Raw genomic sequence first — 22539 nt, forward strand, 5'->3', positions numbered from 1 at the left:
CTGTGAATATCAATGATCATTATATAACTAACCTAACAAACTGCTTTAGCTTTGTTTGCTTTTATTTTCTGATTTCCCATCATCTCTGCCTACCTTGGTACTACTGGACCTCCCTGCATTTCTCTCACGTCCCTCCCATGGGCCACCCCATTTTAAAAATCCTGCTAATTTTTTCTTAACGGCTCCTTAATTAAGTTAAATGTAACTTAATATCAAGGACACAAACATAATTGTTTATTTTCTACATTTTGCCTTTCTTTTCTAGTGTGCAACAATCATACGGGTTATTTATGGTTTTGGACTAAATAGTGTAGTAGAGTGTAGAGTGCTATCATGATAAAGCGTGCAGAAGACAGGGGCAATAAATGCAGTGGGAAACTATTTTACAGATATTATTTTTCTTATGGCGCCCAATCGCGATAATTCCGTTAATCTTGAGGTCTTTGTCGTCATCTGCTGTGCACAATGCAGTACTACAGTCTCTCATTTCCGTCAGGCACTGTGTAGGCCAGCTCTTGCGACGGCGTGTTTGGCTGGCAAAGGACCCACCAACGGCGGTTCAGCGTCGGCTTCTCAGGGTTTCAAGGAAATAGTTTTCGTAAATGAAACTTTATCCATCTGAAATCAGAGTCATCTTACGAAACACACCGGTAAATATTATATCTTGCAGAACTGCATCTCTTCCGCAATTAAACAGATGTTTTATGTGTGTGAAGTTTGCACTAGGTAAAGTAATATAGCAAAAAAAAAAAAAAGGGGGGGGGGGGGGGGACGTTAAGCAGAAGTGGCGCTTTGTATGAATGGGCCATGTTCTCATACTGTTGGATTGATGTAAACGATCGTTTTGAGTAGTTTAAATTCGTGTTAAAGGAATTCTTGACCCCTATTGCACGGTTTACAAGCACAGAGGTAGTAAATAAATGTCCGGTGAACGTTAATTTTCTCACAGCTAATGTTTAGCTAACGTTAGCGGCGCCGTAGGATTTGTGTACAGCAAACGCTACACCTCTCCACCAACTTTTCATAGCAATATTGTGATGAGTGCAGTCGCTATGTATTGCTCCACAGTCCCACTACAGCTGACCTCAGTTTGAAGAGCCCTCATTTGTCACCAGTGCGACCGCGTAGCTTATTGTGACTTTGTCCAGTGGTCTCCAACTTCTTGATTCCTTACTGTAAATACACTTTTGGTTTTCTTTGTTTACAGTTTTGAGCCGGGTTAAGCGCTCTTTCAGCTTCCTCTGAATAAGATTCGAGTGGAAGCCATGTTTCTCTACAACATCACCCTGCAGCGTGCCACCGGCATCACCCATGCCATCCATGGAAACTTCTCAGGTGAATTTGCGCCAGATGTCACTGCTTTATGTCTGGTTAGGTCATGGTTAATTTATCAAAGCTTGGTACCCCTCCTTTATTGTCAAAGAAGCCTTTAACTGCAATCTCTATGAGAATTAGCACTAATTAGCATTAATTGTTTTATTTAAGTATCTTTTCTTGTGTTTGTATAGTCCTTAGAGTTTATCCTATCATGGTGTTTCACTCATTATGTTGATGGAGATAATGTAAAGCATAGTTTTCTCATGGTTAAAAAATACATAAAAGAAATATCACAAAATGCTTTTTTAAAAGCAGGATTTAGGGAAAACCATAAAAATTATCCACATCATATGTCTGATATTATGTTTTGGTAGGAACCAAGATGCAGGAGATTGTTGTTTCCAGAGGAAAGATCCTGGAATTATTACGGCCAGATGCCAACACAGGAAAGGTGCACACTCTTCTCACAATGGAAGTGTTTGGCATCATCAGATCCCTGATGGCCTTCAGACTCACTGGAGGAACAAAAGGTACAGAAATGACATCATATGCACTCACATGCATGTGTTTGTAACTCTAAACATGGATTGCACAGATTAAATGGTATGTATTAATAATTTTCTTTTAAGTGGTTTTTTATTAAATCTTTTGTCTGACACTAATGTTTTGTTCGTAGTGCATTCTTTTTTTATTCATTTACAATTAGAAGGGGAAGTTGACCTCCATTGGCTTTCATTACCTAAGCTTTAATTACATGACCGTATCTTAATTAATATAATGTTGGCAGGCTGGTGTCGTTTCTAAGTGATATTTATGTATTTTTAGATTACATTGTTGTGGGGAGTGACAGTGGTCGTATCGTCATCCTGGAGTATCATCCATCAAAAAATATGTTTGAGAAGATCCACCAGGAAACATTTGGGAAGAGCGGCTGCCGCCGTATTGTTCCTGGACAGTTCCTTGCTGTTGACCCAAAAGGCAGAGCTGTAATGATAGGTGAGAATTTTATGAAGTATGCATGAAATCAGCATTAGACCATTATGTAGAGTCCATCATATCAGACAGAATCCAGATGTTTGTGCACTGTTTAGTTTTATATTGCTATTTTCCTTCTCTCATAAGATGAGCACCCCAATTCAAAATTGTTCCATTTGGTGATAAGTTACTTTTATGATCTGACAAATGCAACAAAACATGACATTTTAACAAACCTGCAAAGTTGATAGGTTTTATAATATGTTTTGTGGCTCCATACAGTTATTTATTTATTCATTTATTTATTTATTTATTTATTGGCAAAGACAAAGGTTGTCAGCTTAGATAATAATTTGGTTTATAGACTGATGATTATTTTTCTTTTATTTGGGCCTTGGTGTGTTAGTATAATGTCAGTGGTGTAAATATTGCTATAATTGACCTAACCCCAGGAGCCTTACAGGTGCTTAAGATAATAAATCAGCATCAAATGCTATAAATTTTGTAGTTCTACATCAGAAAATTTTACCTTGATAGAAGTGTTTGTGGAACAATTATGATGTTAATTAATGTGTGCTGAGTTACTATTGTTTAAATCCTGAAGAAAATTTATATACACACATATAAATAGTTGTATTAAACCAGCTAAATGAAGCACACAATATGTTTTGTCATTTATCTGACTAGGAGCGATAGAGAAACAGAAGCTGGTGTATATTCTGAACAGAGATGCTGCTGCGAGACTGACCATCTCCTCTCCACTGGAAGCCCATAAAGCAAACACACTGGTCTACCATGTGGTTGGAGTCGATGTTGGGTTTGAAAATCCCATGTTTGCCTGCTTAGAGATGGACTATGAGGTAAGGACACAAAGCACAAACGTGCAGGGCTGCTGAATTTCACATACACTGAACTGTTGTTGTGTGATGAGTTTTCATGTCTCTTCTCTGACTGTCACTGGAGAAAGATTTAACTTCTCTGACCTCAGCATGACTTTAATTGAAAAAAAAAACAGTCATGTTTTGTTTGTTTACCAGAATAATCACGTGTGTTTAATGTCTACAGGAAGCTGACAACGACCCAACAGGAGAAGCTGCTGCCAACACACAACAGACGCTCACCTTTTACGAGCTGGATCTCGGCCTGAACCATGTGGTCCGCAAGTACAGCGAGGCATTGGAAGAACATGGAAATTTCCTCATAACTGGTGAGCATTTGAGTAGTGTTGGTCATATTTAAAGGAAACAACAGTAGTGTTATTCATCAGGTAGGGAGTAGTTGAAATATCAACATTTTTACAAATTGATTTGCTTTCAGAAGATAATCATTGCAGCGAGGTTACAAAGAATTGTTACATCAATGTGTTGTAGATGTGATGAGTTTGTCATGTCTCTTCTCTGAGAAACACTGGAGAAAGATTCACCCTCTCTGATCTCTACAAAAGTTTACCAACGCAATAACACAGCGTTAGATGTCGTATTAAAAGAAAGCATTATGTTGTAAAATAGAGATTACTGTGCTTTTTTGAAATTCTTACTCCTTCATCATTATGTTTTTTAAAAATGACAACCCTTCTAAATGCTTCCAGTTCCTGGTGGTTCTGATGGGCCCAGTGGGGTTTTAATCTGCTCTGAAAACTACATCACCTACAAGAATTTTGGAGACCAGCCTGACATTCGCTGTCCCATTCCACGGCGTAGAGTGAGTCCTTCTTACAGGAATGCACATTAAAAAGCAAATATTTATAGTACAGGATTTCCTGTGCAGATTTTAAGTGTGTTTTGATGCATCATAACATCAGTACATATCATGAGACTTTACCTGATTTTAAGCTGTGAGTCACTAAGTAGATTTTAAACATTTTTTTCTCTGTTCATGTGGAATTTTGGTTGTTTTGCAAGTCCCACATTGTTCTTTGCATGAACGTCTATTTTTATCCTCCCTCACATTCTCTTCTGCTCCACCCCACAGAACGACCTGGATGACCCAGAGCGTGGCATGATATTTGTGTGCTCAGCTACCCACAAGACCAAGTCCATGTTCTTTTTTCTGGCCCAGACTGAGCAGGGAGACATCTTTAAGGTTACTCTAGAAACTGATGAAGAAATGGTAAGGATGGATGGAAACTAGACATTTTTAACAAATTTATTTAATGGGACTAATTATGTTCACTTCCAGCTTCTGTTTTTTTTCTTTCTTAGAATCACAGTTGCTTGATTAACAAACACTAGATAAACATGTCGTATTTATTTTATCCTGCCCAGTTTATGTAATTGCTCAGTTTATCCAATGTCTGAAAATAGGCTTTTTACTCGATTTCTTTTTCATGGCTCATCTTATTAAAAGCTCACTTTCAATTTGATTAGCTCCCTCAGCTTCTTCAGAAAGAGCCAAATGCTTATAAACTCACTCTTTTACTTTTATAGGGAAATCTGTAGCGTGTTGACATTAGCTTAGCAAGAAAGTAGCAAACGCAAATACTCTTGTTCTCAGCAGGGATTACTTTTAAATTCTTCATTAACATTTCTTGAACTTTTGTCATTATGTGTGTTAATGTGTGTGTGAATGGGTGGATGACTGAACGTGTAAAGCGCTTTGGGGTCCTTAGGGACTAAGTAAAGCGCTATACAAATACAGGCCATTTACCATTATTGGTTTTCTATTCCTCCCACCGTCCAAAGACATGCAGCTTGTGGGGATAGGTTATTTGGATAATCCAAATTACCACTAGGTGTGAATGTGCGAGTGAATGTGAGTGTTGAATGGTTGTTTGTCCCTGTGTGTTGGCCCTGCGACAGACTGGCGACCTGTCCAGGATGTACCCCGCCTCTCGCCCTATGACAGCTGGGATAGTCTCCAGCGCCCCCCGCGACCCTGAAAAGGATAAGCGGAAGTGGATGGATGGTTTTCTATTTATGCTCATTATAATACATATTCCCGTAATAAAAAACGATGCTTGTTTTGTCTCTTAGGTCACAGAAATTAGGCTGAAGTACTTTGACACAATTCCCGTTGCAACAGCGATGTGCGTCCTGAAGACTGGCTTCCTCTTTGTGTCTTCAGAGTTTGGAAACCAGTAGGTTGCAAACAGAAACTCAAGTGTTTCTTTTCGTATCTCTCAGTCTTTGATTAACCTCTATTTCTCTTTCCCTTAGTTACCTTTACCAGATTGCCCACTTGGGTGATGATGATGATGAGCCCGAGTTCTCATCGGCAATGCCGCTGGAAGAGGGAGACACCTTCTTCTTTCAGCCACGCCCACTTAAAAATCTTGTGCTGGTGGATGAACAGGAGAACCTGTCACCAATCATGTCCTGTCAGGTGAGCGTCCTGTCAGATGAACATGGGGACTAATCTAATTGCCTGAACTTGTTGCGGTGTGAGACAGATTTTTTTCTTAAATCTTAAACCAGAACATTTCTGGCTCATTGACTACTCTCTTCCTACTTTCTTCCAGATTGCTGATTTGGCCAATGAGGACACACCTCAGCTTTATGTATCATGTGGACGAGGACCCCGGTCCACTCTAAGGGTCCTTCGGCACGGACTGGAGGTACACACACTGTTTTTTTTCTAACGTAATTAGAGAAAGCCCACACATGTACTTTGCTGGCTGTGAAATTGATGAGTTTTTTCATGTCTCTTCTCTGAACAAATACTGAAGAGTCTTTTACTATCTCTGATTCCAGCAAACACACAAAGCCTTCTTTTCATATCACACTTTGAACGACTGTTAGCTTGGTGTCACGTTTTTCCCAGCCTTTGAGTTACGCTCACAATGTTGGCTGTACCCTGTTAATGTCTTACTTCCATTACTGTGAAGATGAGCTTTTAAAAATGGTTTGTTGTGTTTGTCTTTGTAATGATGATAAACTTTCAATTTTCTTTTTCTTTCCCCCACCCTGTCTGTTCCCCTCTCTCCGCCTCTGTCAGGTTTCAGAGATGGCTGTGTCTGAACTGCCCGGTAACCCCAATGCTGTGTGGACTGTACGCAGACATGTAGAAGGTAAGAATATTCTTGTTCCAGGATGTGTGTGGCTAATCAAGGTTATAAAACATGCTGAAAGTAAGAAAAGTCTGTGAAACATATTCCTGTTATGTTAATGTACATCACTGGTTAGCTGTTTAGTATAAGATGTTAGGGAGCCACTCACCACTAGCTGGAGCAGCTGCCCTGACAGACATCCCTATGTTTGTGATGTGACAGCCACATGAAGCAGTGTGGCGCTGCAGTACATGCATGCAGTACATGCATGCAGTACACGCATGCAGTACACGCATGCAGTACATGCTGGAGATGAACATTTCTTTGCTGACTCTATTAAAGTAAACTAACATATAACCACCTACTGAAACAGTGTGCAACCAAACTTGTGTGTTCAATGCCATTAGTAATTTTGTTTTGTTTTTTTTCTTCTGATCATTACTGTGTTTACTCTGGTTCTTAGATGAGTTCGATGCCTACATTATTGTCTCTTTCGTCAATGCCACTCTGGTTCTGTCCATCGGTGAGACTGTAGAAGAAGTGACAGATTCTGGTTTTCTGGGAACAACACCCACTCTCTCCTGCTCACTCCTGGGTGAAGATGCGCTTGTACAGGTGCGTAAATGTACCTCATCTGCACATCACCTTTGGGTATTTTCACCACTGTGCCATTTAGTCCATTTAAGTCAAACTGTGGCTTATTTTCTTACATGGTGGGGTTCGTTTGTTGCGATGTTAGAACAGGTGTTCTCTGCCCAGTTCCGAGTGAACTTCAGAGCAGTTTGTTTATTGTGTGAATATGATTCAACTTTGAGCTGCTCAGGTGCACATTACAAGTTTGAGCTTCCCATAGCCAAATATGCTTTGCATTCTGGGATGTGGCAGGGTACCGTAGACGTGCAAAGGTCAGTATGGGTTTGCAACCAGCCGTGAAATGAATATAAATTATCCATGTTCTCAAATAGTTCAGAACACAGCACTTCCTGTATTTTGTATTCTTGTTGCTCCTGGTCCAAACACATGAGCTGGCCAATAACTTCACTGAACGTTCTCAAGTGGTTTGTAATGACACGTTCTGGCTCGCTCTGTGTGAGGAGAAACCAGACCATGGGTAAAAGCTTACACGTGTAAGAGTAAAGAGTAAACGAAGTATAGGTGTAAAAACACCCTTAGACATTGCAAAGAAATTTCAAAGTAATGCAGATGCACATGAGCAGCTTTGATAATTGCATTTTATCACAATTTCAATAATTTCTAAAAAACTAAACGAAAACCTTCCTTTGCATCAAAGGAAGCATTTCGAAATTCGAAATTTATTTTAGTTTTTGTTCAGCAGATGATGTACATTTTAAAGGTTATGTTATCAGTTTCTTTTTGTGTGTTAAGCACAAATAATTAATACAGTTCATGCATTAATTCATCTAATTACACAAAGATGGCCATTTATTCATCATCAACCCAATCTAGTACTTTGTCTTTTCTCTCCATCTTACCTCTGTGGCTCTTTCACTCCCTCCCCCATACAGGTTTACCCAGATGGTATCCGTCACATCCGAGCAGACAAGCGTGTGAACGAGTGGAAAACTCCTGGTAAAAAAACTATTGTCCGCTGTGCTGTGAACCAGCGGCAAGTAGTCATCGCCCTCACTGGTGGGGAGCTGGTCTACTTTGAGATGGACCCGGTAAGGAAGTAGATTATTTTTGTGTTATCTGATCATCCTCTTGTGCCCCTCTGACATTCTGTTCAACCTCCATAATGCTTACAATGTGGCATGTGCACGAAAAATAAAACTGTTGGTGGAGTGAGGAAATCCAAAACTGAAGAGTCTATTTCATCACCTCCAGCTTTAAGTGAGACAACATAGGCTATAACAGCTTTCTCCTTGTTCAGAGCAATGAGTGATTTGGGCTGCTGTAAATAGTGGTCATAAGAGAAAATTTCCTCTTTTTTTTTAAAAATGTTTTTTTCCTTCGGCCTATAGTTCGATTATCTTTACTGTGTGAAATAGATCACCTGTTTCTGCTCCGCACTGCACTGTCTTCCCTACACACGGTGAAGTGTTTCATTGACAAGGTTACAGTTATACTGCGTACTAATTAAAAATCAATACAATAGACAGAAATACTGCCATCAATCCTCAGGAATATTGTCCATTGGCAGAATCCTAGTTTCCACTTTCATGCTGTGTTTAACAAGTATTAGTTATGCTTTGTAGTAAAAGGTTTTCACAAAAATACTGCGTTGAGCTTTATGTAGACTATGTGAAGGCCCAGTGCCCCCCCCCCCCCCCCCCCCCCCCCAAAAAAAAAAAAAAAGTTCCATATTGAATAGAGGAAGATGACTGAACTGAGGTGACGGAAAATCTGTTTATTAATCCTGCTGGTCTCTTTGTTTCACTTTTGATCTTTTTCAGTCTGGCCAGCTGAATGAGTACACAGAGAGGAAAGAGATGTCTGCAGATGTGGTTTGTATGAGCCTGGCCAACGTTCCTCCTGGTGAGCAACGCTCCCGATTCCTGGCTGTTGGGCTGGCTGACAACACTGTTCGCATCATCTCCCTGGATCCTTCGGTATGAGCTTGACACAGAGATTATCAATGAGACCCTTTTTTGTTTAGAATTGGAGGTGTTGCTCGGAAATTGCTTTTGCTGGTTTATCTGCTGGCATGTGATTGAGCCCATGACAGCTTGTATCCGAACAAGATGTCAGGTACTTTAGTTTTGGGTATGTCTTTGCCAAACCTATCTTTGATGTTTGTTCCTATAAAGGTTTGTTTTGGTCCTAGTAACATTTGGCCGTTCAGTTTATTGTTGATTGACAGCAAAGACTATTTTCATGCTCTGGGGGGGACAGACATGCAAATGTTGGCACTTGTGTTCACTTTTGAAAGCTAGCATCCATTATCTGCTGCACTACAGAAATTTGTTTGCCAGTCATCCTCACAGTATGTGGAGTCAGAGTGTGTACTCACACACGCGCGCACACACATGCACATCCCCTTTCAGGCTAAAAATGAGGATGTCATTTTGCTTCTAGTTTCTTAATTTATTGCCCTTGCAGTGGTAATGGGTATTTTCAACTGTTGAAACGTTTTCTCATATTCATAAACCAAACTGTGCTGCTCAGCCAAATTTGCACATTGTCACTGTACTCTCAGGTCTTTCCCATTGTGCAGAATGAGTAACAGAATTTAGCCTGTGTTTAGCATCCAAGTTTGAAGGAATCCATGGTTAACCACTTAAGAATTCCTGGTAAACTTATAAATGTAAAAATGACTGGAAATATACTTCAGCTAGATTTTTAATTATAGGATTTCCCTGAAGGCTCGGGAGCGTCTGAGATAAATATTAATTTAATGTCAACAATTTCAGCAGCCTTCTGCAGAACCTGCTGAAAGTAAATAATCCCAAAAAACAGATGTTTTAGCTGATTAACTTCTACAGAACTTAGTTTAGACCGTGATGCTCAGTGTGAAAATACAGTCCCTCCAAAAGTCCCTACTATCCAGGAAAGGTTCCTGTGGTGGGAACTTGATTAATGATTGGCATAAATCCCTTTAAGGCTAAATTAATCTTAGTTTCTTATTAGGTCAGTAAAAAGTAATGTTGTCTTGTTTAGGAAACAATTACATCCTTCCCTTAGGGAAAACTTTGTACAACATGAAAGTTGTCTGACCACTTTTACTGCCTCTTAAGATGACCAGTAACCTTAAAATATTCATTGCACATTAACTGGAGATTTCTGCTTCCCTGTTTAAAACGTGTAAGCCAGAAAATAATGCTTTGGGTATTCAGTAATGTGTTTTTTTTTTTTTTTTTGTTTGTTTTTTTTTTCCCCCAAAAAAGGTCTGGATTAAAATATCTCGTCTGCCTTAACTACGGTATTTTAATAGAAGTGTAAATTTTAAAAACTTTAAAAACGATTACAGGATAAGAATCTTTTTTGTTTACGTGCACGTTTAAACAATTGAATGGTGCTGTTACACAAAAACTTAATGTTCGGATTCCTTTGCATGTTGCTATTTTTCTGACCCCCTGAATCTTTACCATGTTCAGGACTGCCTGCAGCCACTGAGTATGCAGGCCCTACCTGCCCAGCCAGAGAGTCTGTGTATCGTGGAGATGGGAGGGGTGGAGAAACAGGATGAACTTGGAGACAAAGGAACCATAGGCTTTCTCTACCTTAATATTGGGCTTCAGGTATTCTTTCACATTTAAATATCTCAGGTTTCATGTTGAAGTTGAAGACATTTTACTTTTAAATCACAACTCTGTAAAACCAAATGTAATACAGGGATTATGTACAGGCGTGAGTTCAGATCGATCTTGTACCTAAAATCCAAACTGATAATGTTTTTCATGCTTGATCAATTAGCAGTCAGGGAGCACAGTCCAGAGCAAAGATTGTCACAATTGTCATGTTATGTCAGTTTATGTTGCTATACATTTCAGCTTATGTAGAGGTTTTCTGCTAATGTGTTTTTGCTTTCTCAGAACGGTGTGCTTCTGAGGACTGTCTTGGACCCAGTGACTGGAGACTTGTCAGATACCAGAACACGCTACCTGGGATCACGACCTGTTAAACTGTTCAGAGTCAGAATGCAAGGACAGGAAGCTGTATGTAACTCGAACGCTTACTCAGAATCAGCTCATAAATACAAATATGTGCATTTACAAAAATATTGTTTGTTTTGTCAGTTTTTATGCTTGTGATCATATTAAGTCAGAAATATTTATATCAAACCTTAAGATTTAAAAATAAATTTGTCTTTTTCATCACTGATTATAAATTAATTGATTAATTGATGTCTTTTCTCTTGCTGACAGGTGCTTGCAATGTCCAGTCGCTCCTGGCTCAGCTACTCTTACCAGTCTCGTTTCCATCTGACTCCTCTCTCATATGAGACTCTGGAGTACGCCTCTGGTTTTGCCTCTGAGCAATGTCCAGAAGGCATAGTGGCCATCTCTACCAATACTCTAAGGTATGGATGCACTTAGAGCATTTTTTTTTGTAAAACATAGGCATCACTGTTTGTGTAATGGAGTTTAACTGTTTTCCAAATCCAAAGTGAAGAAATCCAGCATCTGTTATGTATTATCACAATTTGAATAACTCTAAATGTCTTATGTTCAAAGTGTTTATAAATCGGCAGAAAGAAAAGTTTATTGAAGGGCGAAAAATATATTTTTATATAAAGCTCACCTGTGTTTACCTGCCTGGTAGAATCTTGGCTTTAGAGAAACTTGGAGCCGTCTTCAACCAAGTGGCCTTCCCGCTTCAGTACACTCCCAGGAAATTTGTAATCCACCCAGAGACCAACAACCTCATTTTGATTGAAACTGACCACAACGCCTACACCGAGGCCACCAAAGCTCAGAGAAAGCAACAGATGGCTGAGGTATGACTATATCGTTGTGACCCAACTAGTGGTGTTAACATCTGTCTGCGGTTACTCTCAGTAATAAATTTATTAAGGGCAAGAAGTCGGCATGTTGGGTATGAACAAGGGAGAACAGAGATTTGTTCCTGTGTGAGTTATTTTTCCAGGTTAGAGCCTAAAAAAGTAGGTTTATTAAATTATAAACCTACTTTTATATTTAGGAATTTTTCCTGACATCCTTTTACTGTTTTTGCGTTTTTCTCACTGATAAACCCAACAGTAGAAATAATGAGAAGTAGAATTTGGTAGTTTAATGGCATTTTGCCCCTGATGATAATTGTATTATGAATTAATAATCTTTGTGATGGCAGACATTCCCATCACAGTTTGTAGTCTAGAATATCATTTTCATATGGCTGGTTTTATTCAAATAACAGTTGCCAACATGTCATAAACAGAAAATCACATCCCTTCTTTTGCCACTGTAGGAGATGGTAGAAGCTGCAGGTGAGGATGAAAGAGAACTGGCTGCTGAGATGGCTGCTGCATTCCTAAATGAAAATCTTCCAGAAGCCATTTTTGGTTCACCCAAAGCTGGCGCAGGACAGTGGGCCTCACTAGTGCGGCTGGTTAATCCCATACAAGGTTCAACACTGGATCAAGTGCAGCTGGAACAGAACGAAGCTGCGTTCAGGTGAGTAGTACTCATGATGGGTGGGTGGGGTTTAAGTGAGGTTAAACAGTCTGACCCTGAGCTGTTTCTCATTTATTATGCCTTTCTCTTTGATGGACAGTGAGCCTCCCAAATTCCAAGCCCTTCATTAATACTCAGTGTTGTTTCTTAATCAGCCGTTGACATAGTGAAAATAGTTTGGGCTGCCATTGTAGAGGTTCTTCGGTTTCACCTGGTGACAAATTAACCTTTTTCAAAACGACACTTTGTGTTGATTTGTATCAACACATGCTGAAAACAGGCACAGTATTTTTTTTAATGCAGCAAAATGTTTATTAAGATTTAATTCCATACTATGGGCATCATTTAAAGGTAATAAAATTTGTGATTTTGGAAGGCAGGCTACTGGATCCATCAAAAGCATCACTTTCTGATATAAAACAGTATTTTTGGCCATGTTTTGAAGGTTATAGCTAATATTTTGTGTTAATATATTTCTAAATGATTAGCGTGACTAATCTAAACTAGCAATATAGTATATAGGTGGGTGTGATGTTGTACTTGGTGTTTTTCAGTGTGGCCGCTTGTCGATTCACCAACACGGGTGACGATTGGTACGTCCTGGTCGGTGTTGCCAGAGACATGATTCTCAACCCAAGGTCAGTGGGTGGCGGCTTCATCTACACATATCGACTCGTCAGTGGAGGGGAGAAGCTGGAGTTTGTGCACAAGGTGGGTTTCAGTGACATTAGGGGTTAATTTTATTAAGCTTGTTTCTCCTTGAATATTTATTAGGCTGAAGCTGATTCACTCTCATCTTTTGCTGTTTATACTGGGGAATACTGATGTAAACAGCATAAAAGTGCTTGTCTGTGTCATATTTGGCTTTAGTTTGATTCATAAAGCAAATCAACATTTCATTCTGTAGGCTCTGCAACAATTTAATGCTTAGGTGCTGTGCTTTGTTTTTTTGGCCTTCTGGTGCAGCTGCACGTGTGCAAGTTTTAAAAGATTTCCGCCGTCACTCTGCTGTAACAGTACTCAGAGCAAGTCAGCTGGAGAGGACGTTCAGACCTTGTAGGTCTTGTAGCAAGTGCAGCTCTACCATGAAAGGCTGAGTAAATAAAAATAATTCACAGCCCAAGGGAGTTTGAAGAAAATAGTTAGTGTGACAGGCGACTTACAGATGTATATACGGTTTCTTTGGGAGATGTTGGCTTTTATCACCTTTGCGCTTACCCAGGGACTGTGTGCAGGCCATGATTTGAGACAGATGTTAAGATGAGGACTGGACTCGAGGAAAGTCTATTCAGAATGCATGAAGCAAGACAGACTGATACAAAATTTTGATGATGGGATGAAACACAGCTGTTGCTGTCCCTGTTGTCACAGACTCGCTGGGCAATTCCCCAAGAAACCCCACCAGGGTGGAGACGATCAGGGTGAATCAGCCCACATACGTTTGTTACCTGATGTGGATTAACAGGGGAAATGACTCATGAGTGTTGTGTTTCGCAGTGGTATCAGGAATTCCCCGACCACTTAACCAGATCTGATATTTTAGATGATTCTATCAGGTCACAACTCACTTTTTTCCCTGTTTGTTATATAACCAGAGATATCAGAGTATGCACAATAAGATGACACATTTCTGAGTGCAAAGTCATGACAGCATCTTGGATGTAGGCAGACGCACTTTTCTGAGATGGCTGTGTCGTTGGGTGTATGTTCTAACAGGGCAATAAACTAGAAATATCCATCAAACTGTGACGAGCCCGCTGAAGGCCACGGAGAAAGCAGAGCGCCGGGTTGAAAGGTTTTTCCTGTCCAGGATGTCTGACCTCACAACACACTCTTAGTCACTCTCCAGAGGGGAAATTTGGATTCTCAAGTTGCGTTTTAGTTGTAATTAGGGCATATCTTAGACAGGGAAAGTATTGACGATGTTTGACTCATGACTGGTGTAATCTTATTTGAGAAATATAATTTACCAAAATACTTTCTTAATGTTTCAACAGGTAAAGAGTTTGTTTATGCGGTTGTTCAGAAGTGCTTTTCTAAGCAAATCGTTAAAAAATGAACATGTTAAAAATAAACAGCTGGGATCTGTAGTAAATCTAAAACCACAGGCAGAATTCACAGTAGCTGTTTTACAATCTCTTATGATGACTAAAACTGTGTTTAGTGAGACTTTCTTTTGTCTTCTTTAAAAAGCTCTGCATCTGTTTCAATCTTTATCTGAACCCAGATTGTTTTGTTTATTTCTAGACCCCAGTAGAGGACGTGCCTTTGGCAATCGCACCATTCCAGGGACGAGCCCTAGTTGGAGTGGGAAAACTGCTTAGAATCTACGACCTGGGGAAAAAGAAGCTGCTACGCAAGTGTGAGAACAAGGTAAGACAAGGACGTCTGGACCAGGGTTTTAATAGTTTTGCGATTTTCATTAGTTTTTATTTTTATTTAGTTTTGACTTCAGATTTTCAATTTTATATCAGTTTTAATAAGTTTTTACCAATTGTTTGCTAGTTTAGTTTAGTTTTTATTTTTTTGAAAATCCTTAGTTTCAGTTTAGTTTTGATTAGTTTCAGTTATAGTTTTAGTTGTGTTTGCAATAATTAAGTGTAACAAAATCCCAGTTTCATCATATCATATCATATCTTCTGCTTATCCTTGGGTATGTTGCTATTCCAGCTACCATACCCTGCACCCTGGACAGGTCGCCTGTCTGTCGCAGGGCTAACACGCAGAGACAGACAACTCACATTCCCACCTATGGGTTCTTTAAATAAATAAATAAAGGCAGATGAACAACCATTGATACCAGGCAACTATAAAATGTATATCTTGGCCCCAATGAGACTATTAATTCTTGCAGCACCGGGTGTTCGTAATTTTGGTTCAAGTGAATTGATAAACTTTTTGAAGGCAATTGACTCACACAGTTATGTAGATGTCCCCGTCCTGTTGTCTCGGGTTGCATCATGCTGCCTTGCCTGGGGTTAGCGTCTGTTTCTGGGGATGAGGGTTGAGTGTGCTCCCTTACCTTCTCAAGGTAAGCTAGGTTAGCCTTCTTGTGTGAGCTTTTCAAGTGCACTTTAAGGTTTGTGGGATTTTCTTCCCTTTAGAAATGTCCCTCATAATTTGTCTCTTTCCAATACAAGACACTTGCTTTATCCAAAACACAGTCATATTCAAAGTAATCCCAAATTGGACTCTGGCGCTTTCTCCCAACTTTTCCTGACATGATTCTGCGCATGGACGGAGCAGCGACACAGACGACTCGACTAAAGTACTTGCCACCTGCTGGCATAATGAGACAGCAAGAAAAAAAATCTGGAAACTAAACTTCATTTTCACCTTTGACTATTGTAGGACACGCACACATCAATGAAAACTAAACACATTTTTGCTATAAATTCAGTTAATTTTAGTTAGTTTTGTGAACACTCATTACAGTTTTAGTTAGTTTTCCTTTTTTTGTTTTTATTTTTATTTCCGTTAACGAAAATGTTTTTTCACTTCTAGTTTTCGTTATTTCGTTAGTTTTCGTTAACGATAATAACCTTGGTCTGGACACAAACATCTATACACCCTATATAAATATTCTCTCTTCCACCTGCGAATCCCACTTTCTATCAAAGGTTCTTTATAGAGATGATGAATATAGTTGATGATCTGAAAATATAGACGAGGAAGAATTAGTTTTTAAAGATTTACTAAAAGGAGCCAACTTTGACCTGACCCATGATCAATAAGTTGATGAGCAGAAGCATCCCGATCCAGGATGTAATCAGGCTTACATCATAAAATTATTAATTTCAGAATAAGAAACAAAAAGTGTCATCATGAAAAATAAATAAATAAAATCCAGTTCACTTTTTACTGGACACATCTGACTATAGCTTTCACCAGACTGGCATGGTTTAATATTACAGCTTTCACAAAGCAAGCTAGCTAGCATAAGAAACATCAGAAGATATTGATATTCTATTTGAACATGTGCTGTGTAACCAGCACAACAGGTGCTCAGTACAGTGATACAGAAAAAACGAATCACAATACAAGACATTCGTACTACAATAGTTACACTGCTAAATGATAGTCAATAATCTCAATTGCAGACCTGCATCTTTATTAATTAATCTTGTTAAAAACAACACTGTAGTACAGATGATTATTTATTAAAACTTTCAAATATACTTTAACTGGCTGGTAAATAGTTTTTATCTCAACTCTTTGAAACCAATTTCAAAAAAAGTTCCATCTGTATGTGGATAGCTTTATCTCTGTTTGCACTCTGGGTTTTCCTTCCTGTGAAAAGAAAAGAAAAGGTTTTGTCTAATGGTGCATGGCCGATTTGTTCCAGATTAGCCATCAGGGACTTTTTCAAAGTTCCTAATGGCACGACACCTTTATCTTTATTAACCAAAGCAAACTGCACCGTTTTGTAAGAAGCAGAGGTCCCTTTATATAAAGAACAAACCACCTGAAGGGTGTTTTCAATGCAGCAAAGTAATTGTTGTAAACAGGGTCAAGACTGAGTGTGAGGGTGTCTAGTTTTTGTTTGCAGACACTTTGTGTTTAGGTTTTAGAGGTTTGAAGCACCTGTTGTGCTGTAGAGCAAATTTTTTCATGAGTGTATGTGATGCATCACGCTTTTGCATAAACATTTTTCCCAGAATGTTTTGGTTGAAATTAACAGCCTGCATTGAAACTTCTCTGTGTAACAGGATATAAAAATAGTGCGGTCTGTTTTGAAACGTAAGATTTGGACGTGTTTAAGGGGGAAAAACATTGCACTCCTTAAGTTTGTGGGGCTTTAACAGTCTCACACAGAACAACTTTACTTTAACGCGTAAACAGTAAAGACCAATGTTGTATCTAATTAATGAACAGCTGATGTGCAGCAGTGTTGCTGCCTGAGTGTTGTGTTGCAGATAAGATGCATGTAGCTGATAGTTGAGTTAATACCATACAGTACAGTGCATACATAAACACATGTGCATTGTATAGCCCCTCTGGATTATACTTTTAACAATTGTTTCCAGTCTATTTAGTCCCTCCCTTAATGGTTACATCCTGTAGTGTGTAACGTGAGAAGTTTTAATGAGTGTGAGCAAGTCATTTTTCACAGCGCTGCACAGGACACCACTTGGGGAACATGTCCAGATTGCATTATTTTCTTTTAAAACACTTGACTGAGTGTACCTCACTGCTCTCCCTAACTCTTTGTAGCACATTCCCAACCTGGTGACTGGCATCCACACCATTGGCCAGCGTGTCATCGTGTCTGATGTCCAGGAGAGTCTGTTCTGGGTTCGTTACAGACGTAATGAGAACCAGCTCATCATCTTCGCTGATGACACATATCCCCGCTGGGTGACAACGGCCTGTCTGCTCGATTATGACACCATGGCTGCTGCTGACAAGTTTGGGAACATCAGCATTGTAAGTAAAGGGCGAGAAGTGTTTGGGGGCGTGTATTGTATTTTTGTGGTCGAATAAAGCCAGAAAACATCAAGACCATCAGCCCTAAACAAAATTTTCTGCAATGACGTAATGTCTCCATGTTTTGTCCTTGGTTTGCTTAGGTGCGTCTCCCCCCTAACACAAGTGATGATGTGGATGAAGACCCCACAGGGAACAAGGCTCTATGGGACAGGGGTCTCCTCAATGGAGCATCACAGAAGGTACACATATGCTTCACCTTTTCACGTTTCTGGAACTTAAACAGTGTGTCTGAGCAGATGAAACATAGACTCAAAAAAGAGAAGTGAGTGAATTTAAAAGGACATTGTCTCTCTGGATGCCAACAGATAATAAATAAAAGTGAGGTTAAAGAGGTTTAAGGGAAAGACGTGGGTCTTCGATGAGTTTGTGTAAACATCAAGGGATGGGGAAGTTCTTAATGGTAAACCATTCCATACTTTTGGACCAATGACTGTAAAACTTGGTTTCAAGTCTGTGCGTGGGATGGAGAGCAATGGTTGGTAAGCAAATTTGAGGAATCTGGAGGTGGGATGGAGGGTAAGCAGTTCAGAAATGTGATGTTGTGCCAGTGCCTCGCAGTCTTTTAGAAACAAATAAATGAGTCTTGACAGCTGTTGCTGCCCCGGAGCAGAGGTCTTCAGCTTGACCTCAAAGTGAAAGAACAATTTAGATTTAACATGGATTGTCTGTTCAGACCTGCTTCAGGCTTGTGCATCGGGTTAATGCTTCAAATTTTTAAAAAAAGCTTAGAGTTACTTAAACATTTAAACAATCGTTCATCATTTTCTGTGCCTGAGCAATATAGGCCACAAATGATATCTCAATATTTTTTTTAAAAAAGGGATATAAGCCAGTATTTTATAAGGTAACCTGAGATGAGATTATTAAAATATTAATAATAAAATGTACAGTAAGTCATGTAGAAAAGAATGTAGCAGGGGCTTCTGCATTTTGAAGAAAATATCAAAGCACTTTCACTTTCCTGATGTTTAAAATAATAGGACTGGTTCAGATGAGATGTTAAAGGCTGTGTATGTAAAACGTATGTTTTAACATTAAGTAAATGTATACTTTGAAACTTCCTTCATTGTTGGGCCTGTGCTGTTTTGCTCTCTTTTAAACCAAATCTGAACTGCAAAAAGAGAAACTGTAAAAGCTGCTGCAAACACAACCCTTACTATACTAAGAGCTTTACATTACGGCAAAGTATATTGATGCAATGGATACTGTCTAATTCTACATCTTTTGAGAATATGTTGAATTATTTAAAAAAAAATTACCTTACCATTTATGTTTAGAAATTAGTGTAGATGTTAAATGTGGTATTTTAACATTGGTTGCAAAGTACAAAGATGTTTATCCTGCAAGTAGCAAGTGTACACTTTTATGAGGCAAAGCAGAAAACTGTGGCTTTAGGTGGGATAACTGAGGCAGACCTCTGCTACATCGCATGCATCCAGTGCTGAAATCTGGCCCGGTGTACTAATCTGCCTCCCTGGCCACTCCAACCTCCGCAGACACACCACCATCAACCACAAGTTTAACCTACTCTCAAATGCAACCAACACAAGCCGCGCACACACAGGAGAAACACACCGGATCACTCATCCCACATTTTAAATCCTGGTCAGAAACTGTTTAGGTAGCACATAGACTGGGAAAGTCCCTCCAGTGTAGTCATTATGAGCTGGTCCCAGTTGCCATTGTGACACAGTGTGTGCTATTTCTGCTTGTGCACGCTGCACGCATAGATTCATTTGAGTTTGGAAATGTACCGTATCTATATATAGACATGGGTGTGGATGTCTTGACTTGTCTTTATGCAAAATGATGTCTGTCTATGCGTCTGTCCAGCTGGCAAGTCACGTGGCTCGGCCAAAATGCTGCCATACATGATATATGCCATACAAAGTAGAGGCTTTTCTACTCTGAGCACTCAAAGCGTTTTTCCTTACAAGGCTCATTCACCCAATCACGCAGATTCATATAAGCAGTATTTTCTATACCTAAGATTTTATATCAGTTGCACACTCTAACATTTTGCTTAAGGATACTTTGACATGCACTCCAATAGCCAGGGAATCGATCCATTGAGCTTCCCTTTGATAGATGACTCGCTCTGTCCAGTGCCTGGTGAATCACTATACAAAAAAGTTGATGTCAAATTGACCTGACATCCATTGTGCATGTGTAGATTTTTGTAACCCAGTGTACAGCTGGGGCTGCAGTGGTCAAACACTTTGTATGAAACATTTTCAGGTGAAATAAACCGTTACAGGTTCAAGTAAGGGGAAGCGGTTGTCTTCTTTGCACATCTTTCTGATTTATTTGTGGAGTACAGAGGTCATTTCGACTCTGCTTGTCCCTCCTTAGTCCCAGATGTGGTCTAATTAGCCTAATATTGAGGTTTTATTACTACACAATGCTCCCTTGGTATTCACAGTACCTTCTGATTACTATCATCATCATTGGTTTGGTGGTTTCTGGACGGTTATCAGATTAAACCATCAGGACCAATTTCATCCAGGTGGAGGATGAAAGTGTTTCTTATTTTGACTCTGAAAAAATGCAGACTGGCAGTTAATGTGCTTTATGTGCACATGCAGCTGTCAGAACAGCCAATCTTCAGAGATAAAATGGCCTCAGGTGACATATCTGATCTGACATATGATCAGATTTTGTATGTCTTATGTCTATGTATTTTTTCATTCCCTTTTCTCTCTCTCTCTCTCTCTCTCCAGGCTGAGATAATAATGAACTACCATGTAGGAGAGACAGTGTTATCTCTGCAGAAGACTACTCTGATTCCCGGTGGTTCAGAGTCCCTGGTCTACACCACACTGTCTGGAGGCATCGGCATACTAGTCCCATTCACTTCACATGAGGTAAAACACTAAGATCTCATTTATGTGAACACACATGCACACTTTGCATGATCCTAAAGTAGTATCGTGTTGCTCAAATGGCCTCCCGATTTCTCTTCCTTCTCTTTTTAACCCCCCCGATTTCTTTATTTCGTCTGACAGGATCATGACTTCTTCCAGCACTTAGAGATGCATATGCGCTCAGAGTTTCCTCCTCTTTGTGGCAGAGACCATCTCAGCTTTAGATCCTACTACTTCCCAGTCAAGGTTTGGATTGTTTTTACACATCCGTCTTATTTTTATAATATAGTTTCAACTGCGGAACCTGTTTATTAAAAAATATTTGAGGATAACAAAAACAAATTCTGTAATTTTCTCCAGAATGTGATTGATGGAGATCTGTGCGAGCAGTTTAACAGCATGGACCCTCACAAGCAAAAAAGTGTGGCAGAGGAGTTGGACAGAACACCACCCGAAGTCTCTAAGAAGCTGGAGGACATTCGCACTCGCTACGCTTTCTAATCTCACACACGGACATTTCGCACAACACACATGAATTTTACCAATGCATACGTTTCAGGACCCACAGATCGTTGCTTTTCCCAGCTGCGAGTCATCTTTAGTGATTCAGAATGAGGTATTATGCGGTTTACTGTGAGCAGACACCAGCTTACATGGAAACCTACAAGAAGCCACTCGGCTTGTAAGTGTCTCACGTTGACCACCTGTGACGCAATAACCTGCTTTCAAGTGTGTGAGCATTTAGATGCTGCGTGAACAGGAATGACACACATACTTTTTCATGGGTCAGTTACTAAGAATTTGTCAGGTTTTTGTCACCTCCAACTACAGAAACCATGCATGCAGCACCACAAAGACACGTTACATGGAAACATGACAAAGCTGTTGTTTCTCTAAACATTGAGCAGTAGCTTTGGTGTCTTTCACACTTACATCTGTGCGAGCAGAATTTGGCACAGCTGTATGAGAGTTCACACGCTTCATTGCTTTTTCTGTTCACAAAGAGATCACAGTTAGAAAGTGTCAGTCATCGTGGAAGAAAATAATTTTTTTTTATTTAAAGAGTTTTTGCATTACCCCTAGTAGGAAAGGCTAGTTGATGTCTAATGTACACAAAGCTGTCTCTGAAATATTTCATTTTTGTGTATCCTCCAGCTTTGACCACAGGAAACTTTTTTTTTTTTATAATGATATCATTTTAATTTGTGCTAATTGGAATAATTTGTTGTGACACATACATACCATTGTCCCATATGGTATAAAATTTCCTAGCCCCAAACCCTTCCTGTCTTTGTGATGTCATGTTGGCCCCCAGGCTCATTAAAAAGCACATTGCTTACTCACACCTGGGAGCCTAACACAAGCTGACACCTAACAGTGTGTAAGCTGCAGCCTGCAGTCCAACAAGTGCCGCCGTTCTGTGGAGTTGGTGGAAAAATACTGAAGGTTTGCACTGGGTGTTGTTCTTGTCAGTCCAGTAAATTCCCAACCTCAGCCACAGACATAGCAATCCACAGTAGTCACTGAATTTAGGGGGATTGTGGGACAGGTCAGTGGTCTGTTTTTGTAAATAAAGTTGTTTTTGTTCTTTATAATGCCAAGCGTCTGTATCATTTTATTTTATTCTCTTCACCTTAGTATGTTTGGAGAGTGTCAGTTTGATAAAGGATGTGTGACTGTAAATCTTTGTCATCATCAACACATTGGAGGCCCGATATTAAGATTAGTCATGACTGCATATACGCACAGCTGTATTTGATGTGCCGATCAGCTGACGGCTTCTGTAAACGTGTAGTACAGACTCAACAAGGTGAGGAGAAAAGATTTAGATGTT

General features: G+C 39.6%; 1 protein-coding gene across 1 annotated transcript; it reads left to right on the forward strand.

Moving 5' to 3' along the window:
- The first annotated feature begins 516 nt into the window (after positions 1 to 516).
- sf3b3 (splicing factor 3b, subunit 3) lies at positions 517 to 22300 on the forward strand. Its single transcript, XM_040037070.1, has 27 exons — positions 517 to 650; positions 1208 to 1335; positions 1692 to 1847; positions 2143 to 2313; positions 2980 to 3152; positions 3358 to 3499; positions 3881 to 3993; positions 4264 to 4401; positions 5265 to 5368; positions 5448 to 5613; positions 5750 to 5845; positions 6226 to 6298; positions 6741 to 6892; positions 7804 to 7959; positions 8692 to 8847; positions 10333 to 10476; positions 10771 to 10893; positions 11104 to 11258; positions 11501 to 11675; positions 12146 to 12351; positions 12906 to 13062; positions 14599 to 14724; positions 17566 to 17778; positions 17922 to 18020; positions 20562 to 20705; positions 20847 to 20951; positions 21066 to 22300. Exons 2-27 carry the CDS (start codon positions 1266 to 1268, stop codon positions 21204 to 21206), a joined length of 3654 nt encoding a protein of 1217 aa, XP_039893004.1. The 5' UTR covers positions 517 to 650; positions 1208 to 1265; the 3' UTR covers positions 21207 to 22300.
- The last annotated feature ends 239 nt before the right edge of the window (positions 22301 to 22539 follow it).

Source organism: Simochromis diagramma, unplaced genomic scaffold (genome assembly GCF_900408965.1).
Source record: "Simochromis diagramma unplaced genomic scaffold, fSimDia1.1 OVJJ01000330.1, whole genome shotgun sequence".
NCBI classification, from domain to species: Eukaryota; Metazoa; Chordata; class Actinopteri; order Cichliformes; family Cichlidae; genus Simochromis; species Simochromis diagramma.

Bases quoted from the DNA above. Each gene is read 5' to 3' on its own strand.
- sf3b3 (XM_040037070.1), top strand. From the start codon at position 1,266: ATGTTTCTCTACAACATCACCCTGCAGCGTGCCACCGGCATCACCCAT. The intron at 6,299-6,740 runs GTAAGAATATTC...TCTGGTTCTTAG, and splicing joins TGTACGCAGACATGTAGAAG to ATGAGTTCGATGCCTACATT. The intron at 11,676-12,145 runs GTATGACTATAT...TTGCCACTGTAG, and splicing joins GAAAGCAACAGATGGCTGAG to GAGATGGTAGAAGCTGCAGG.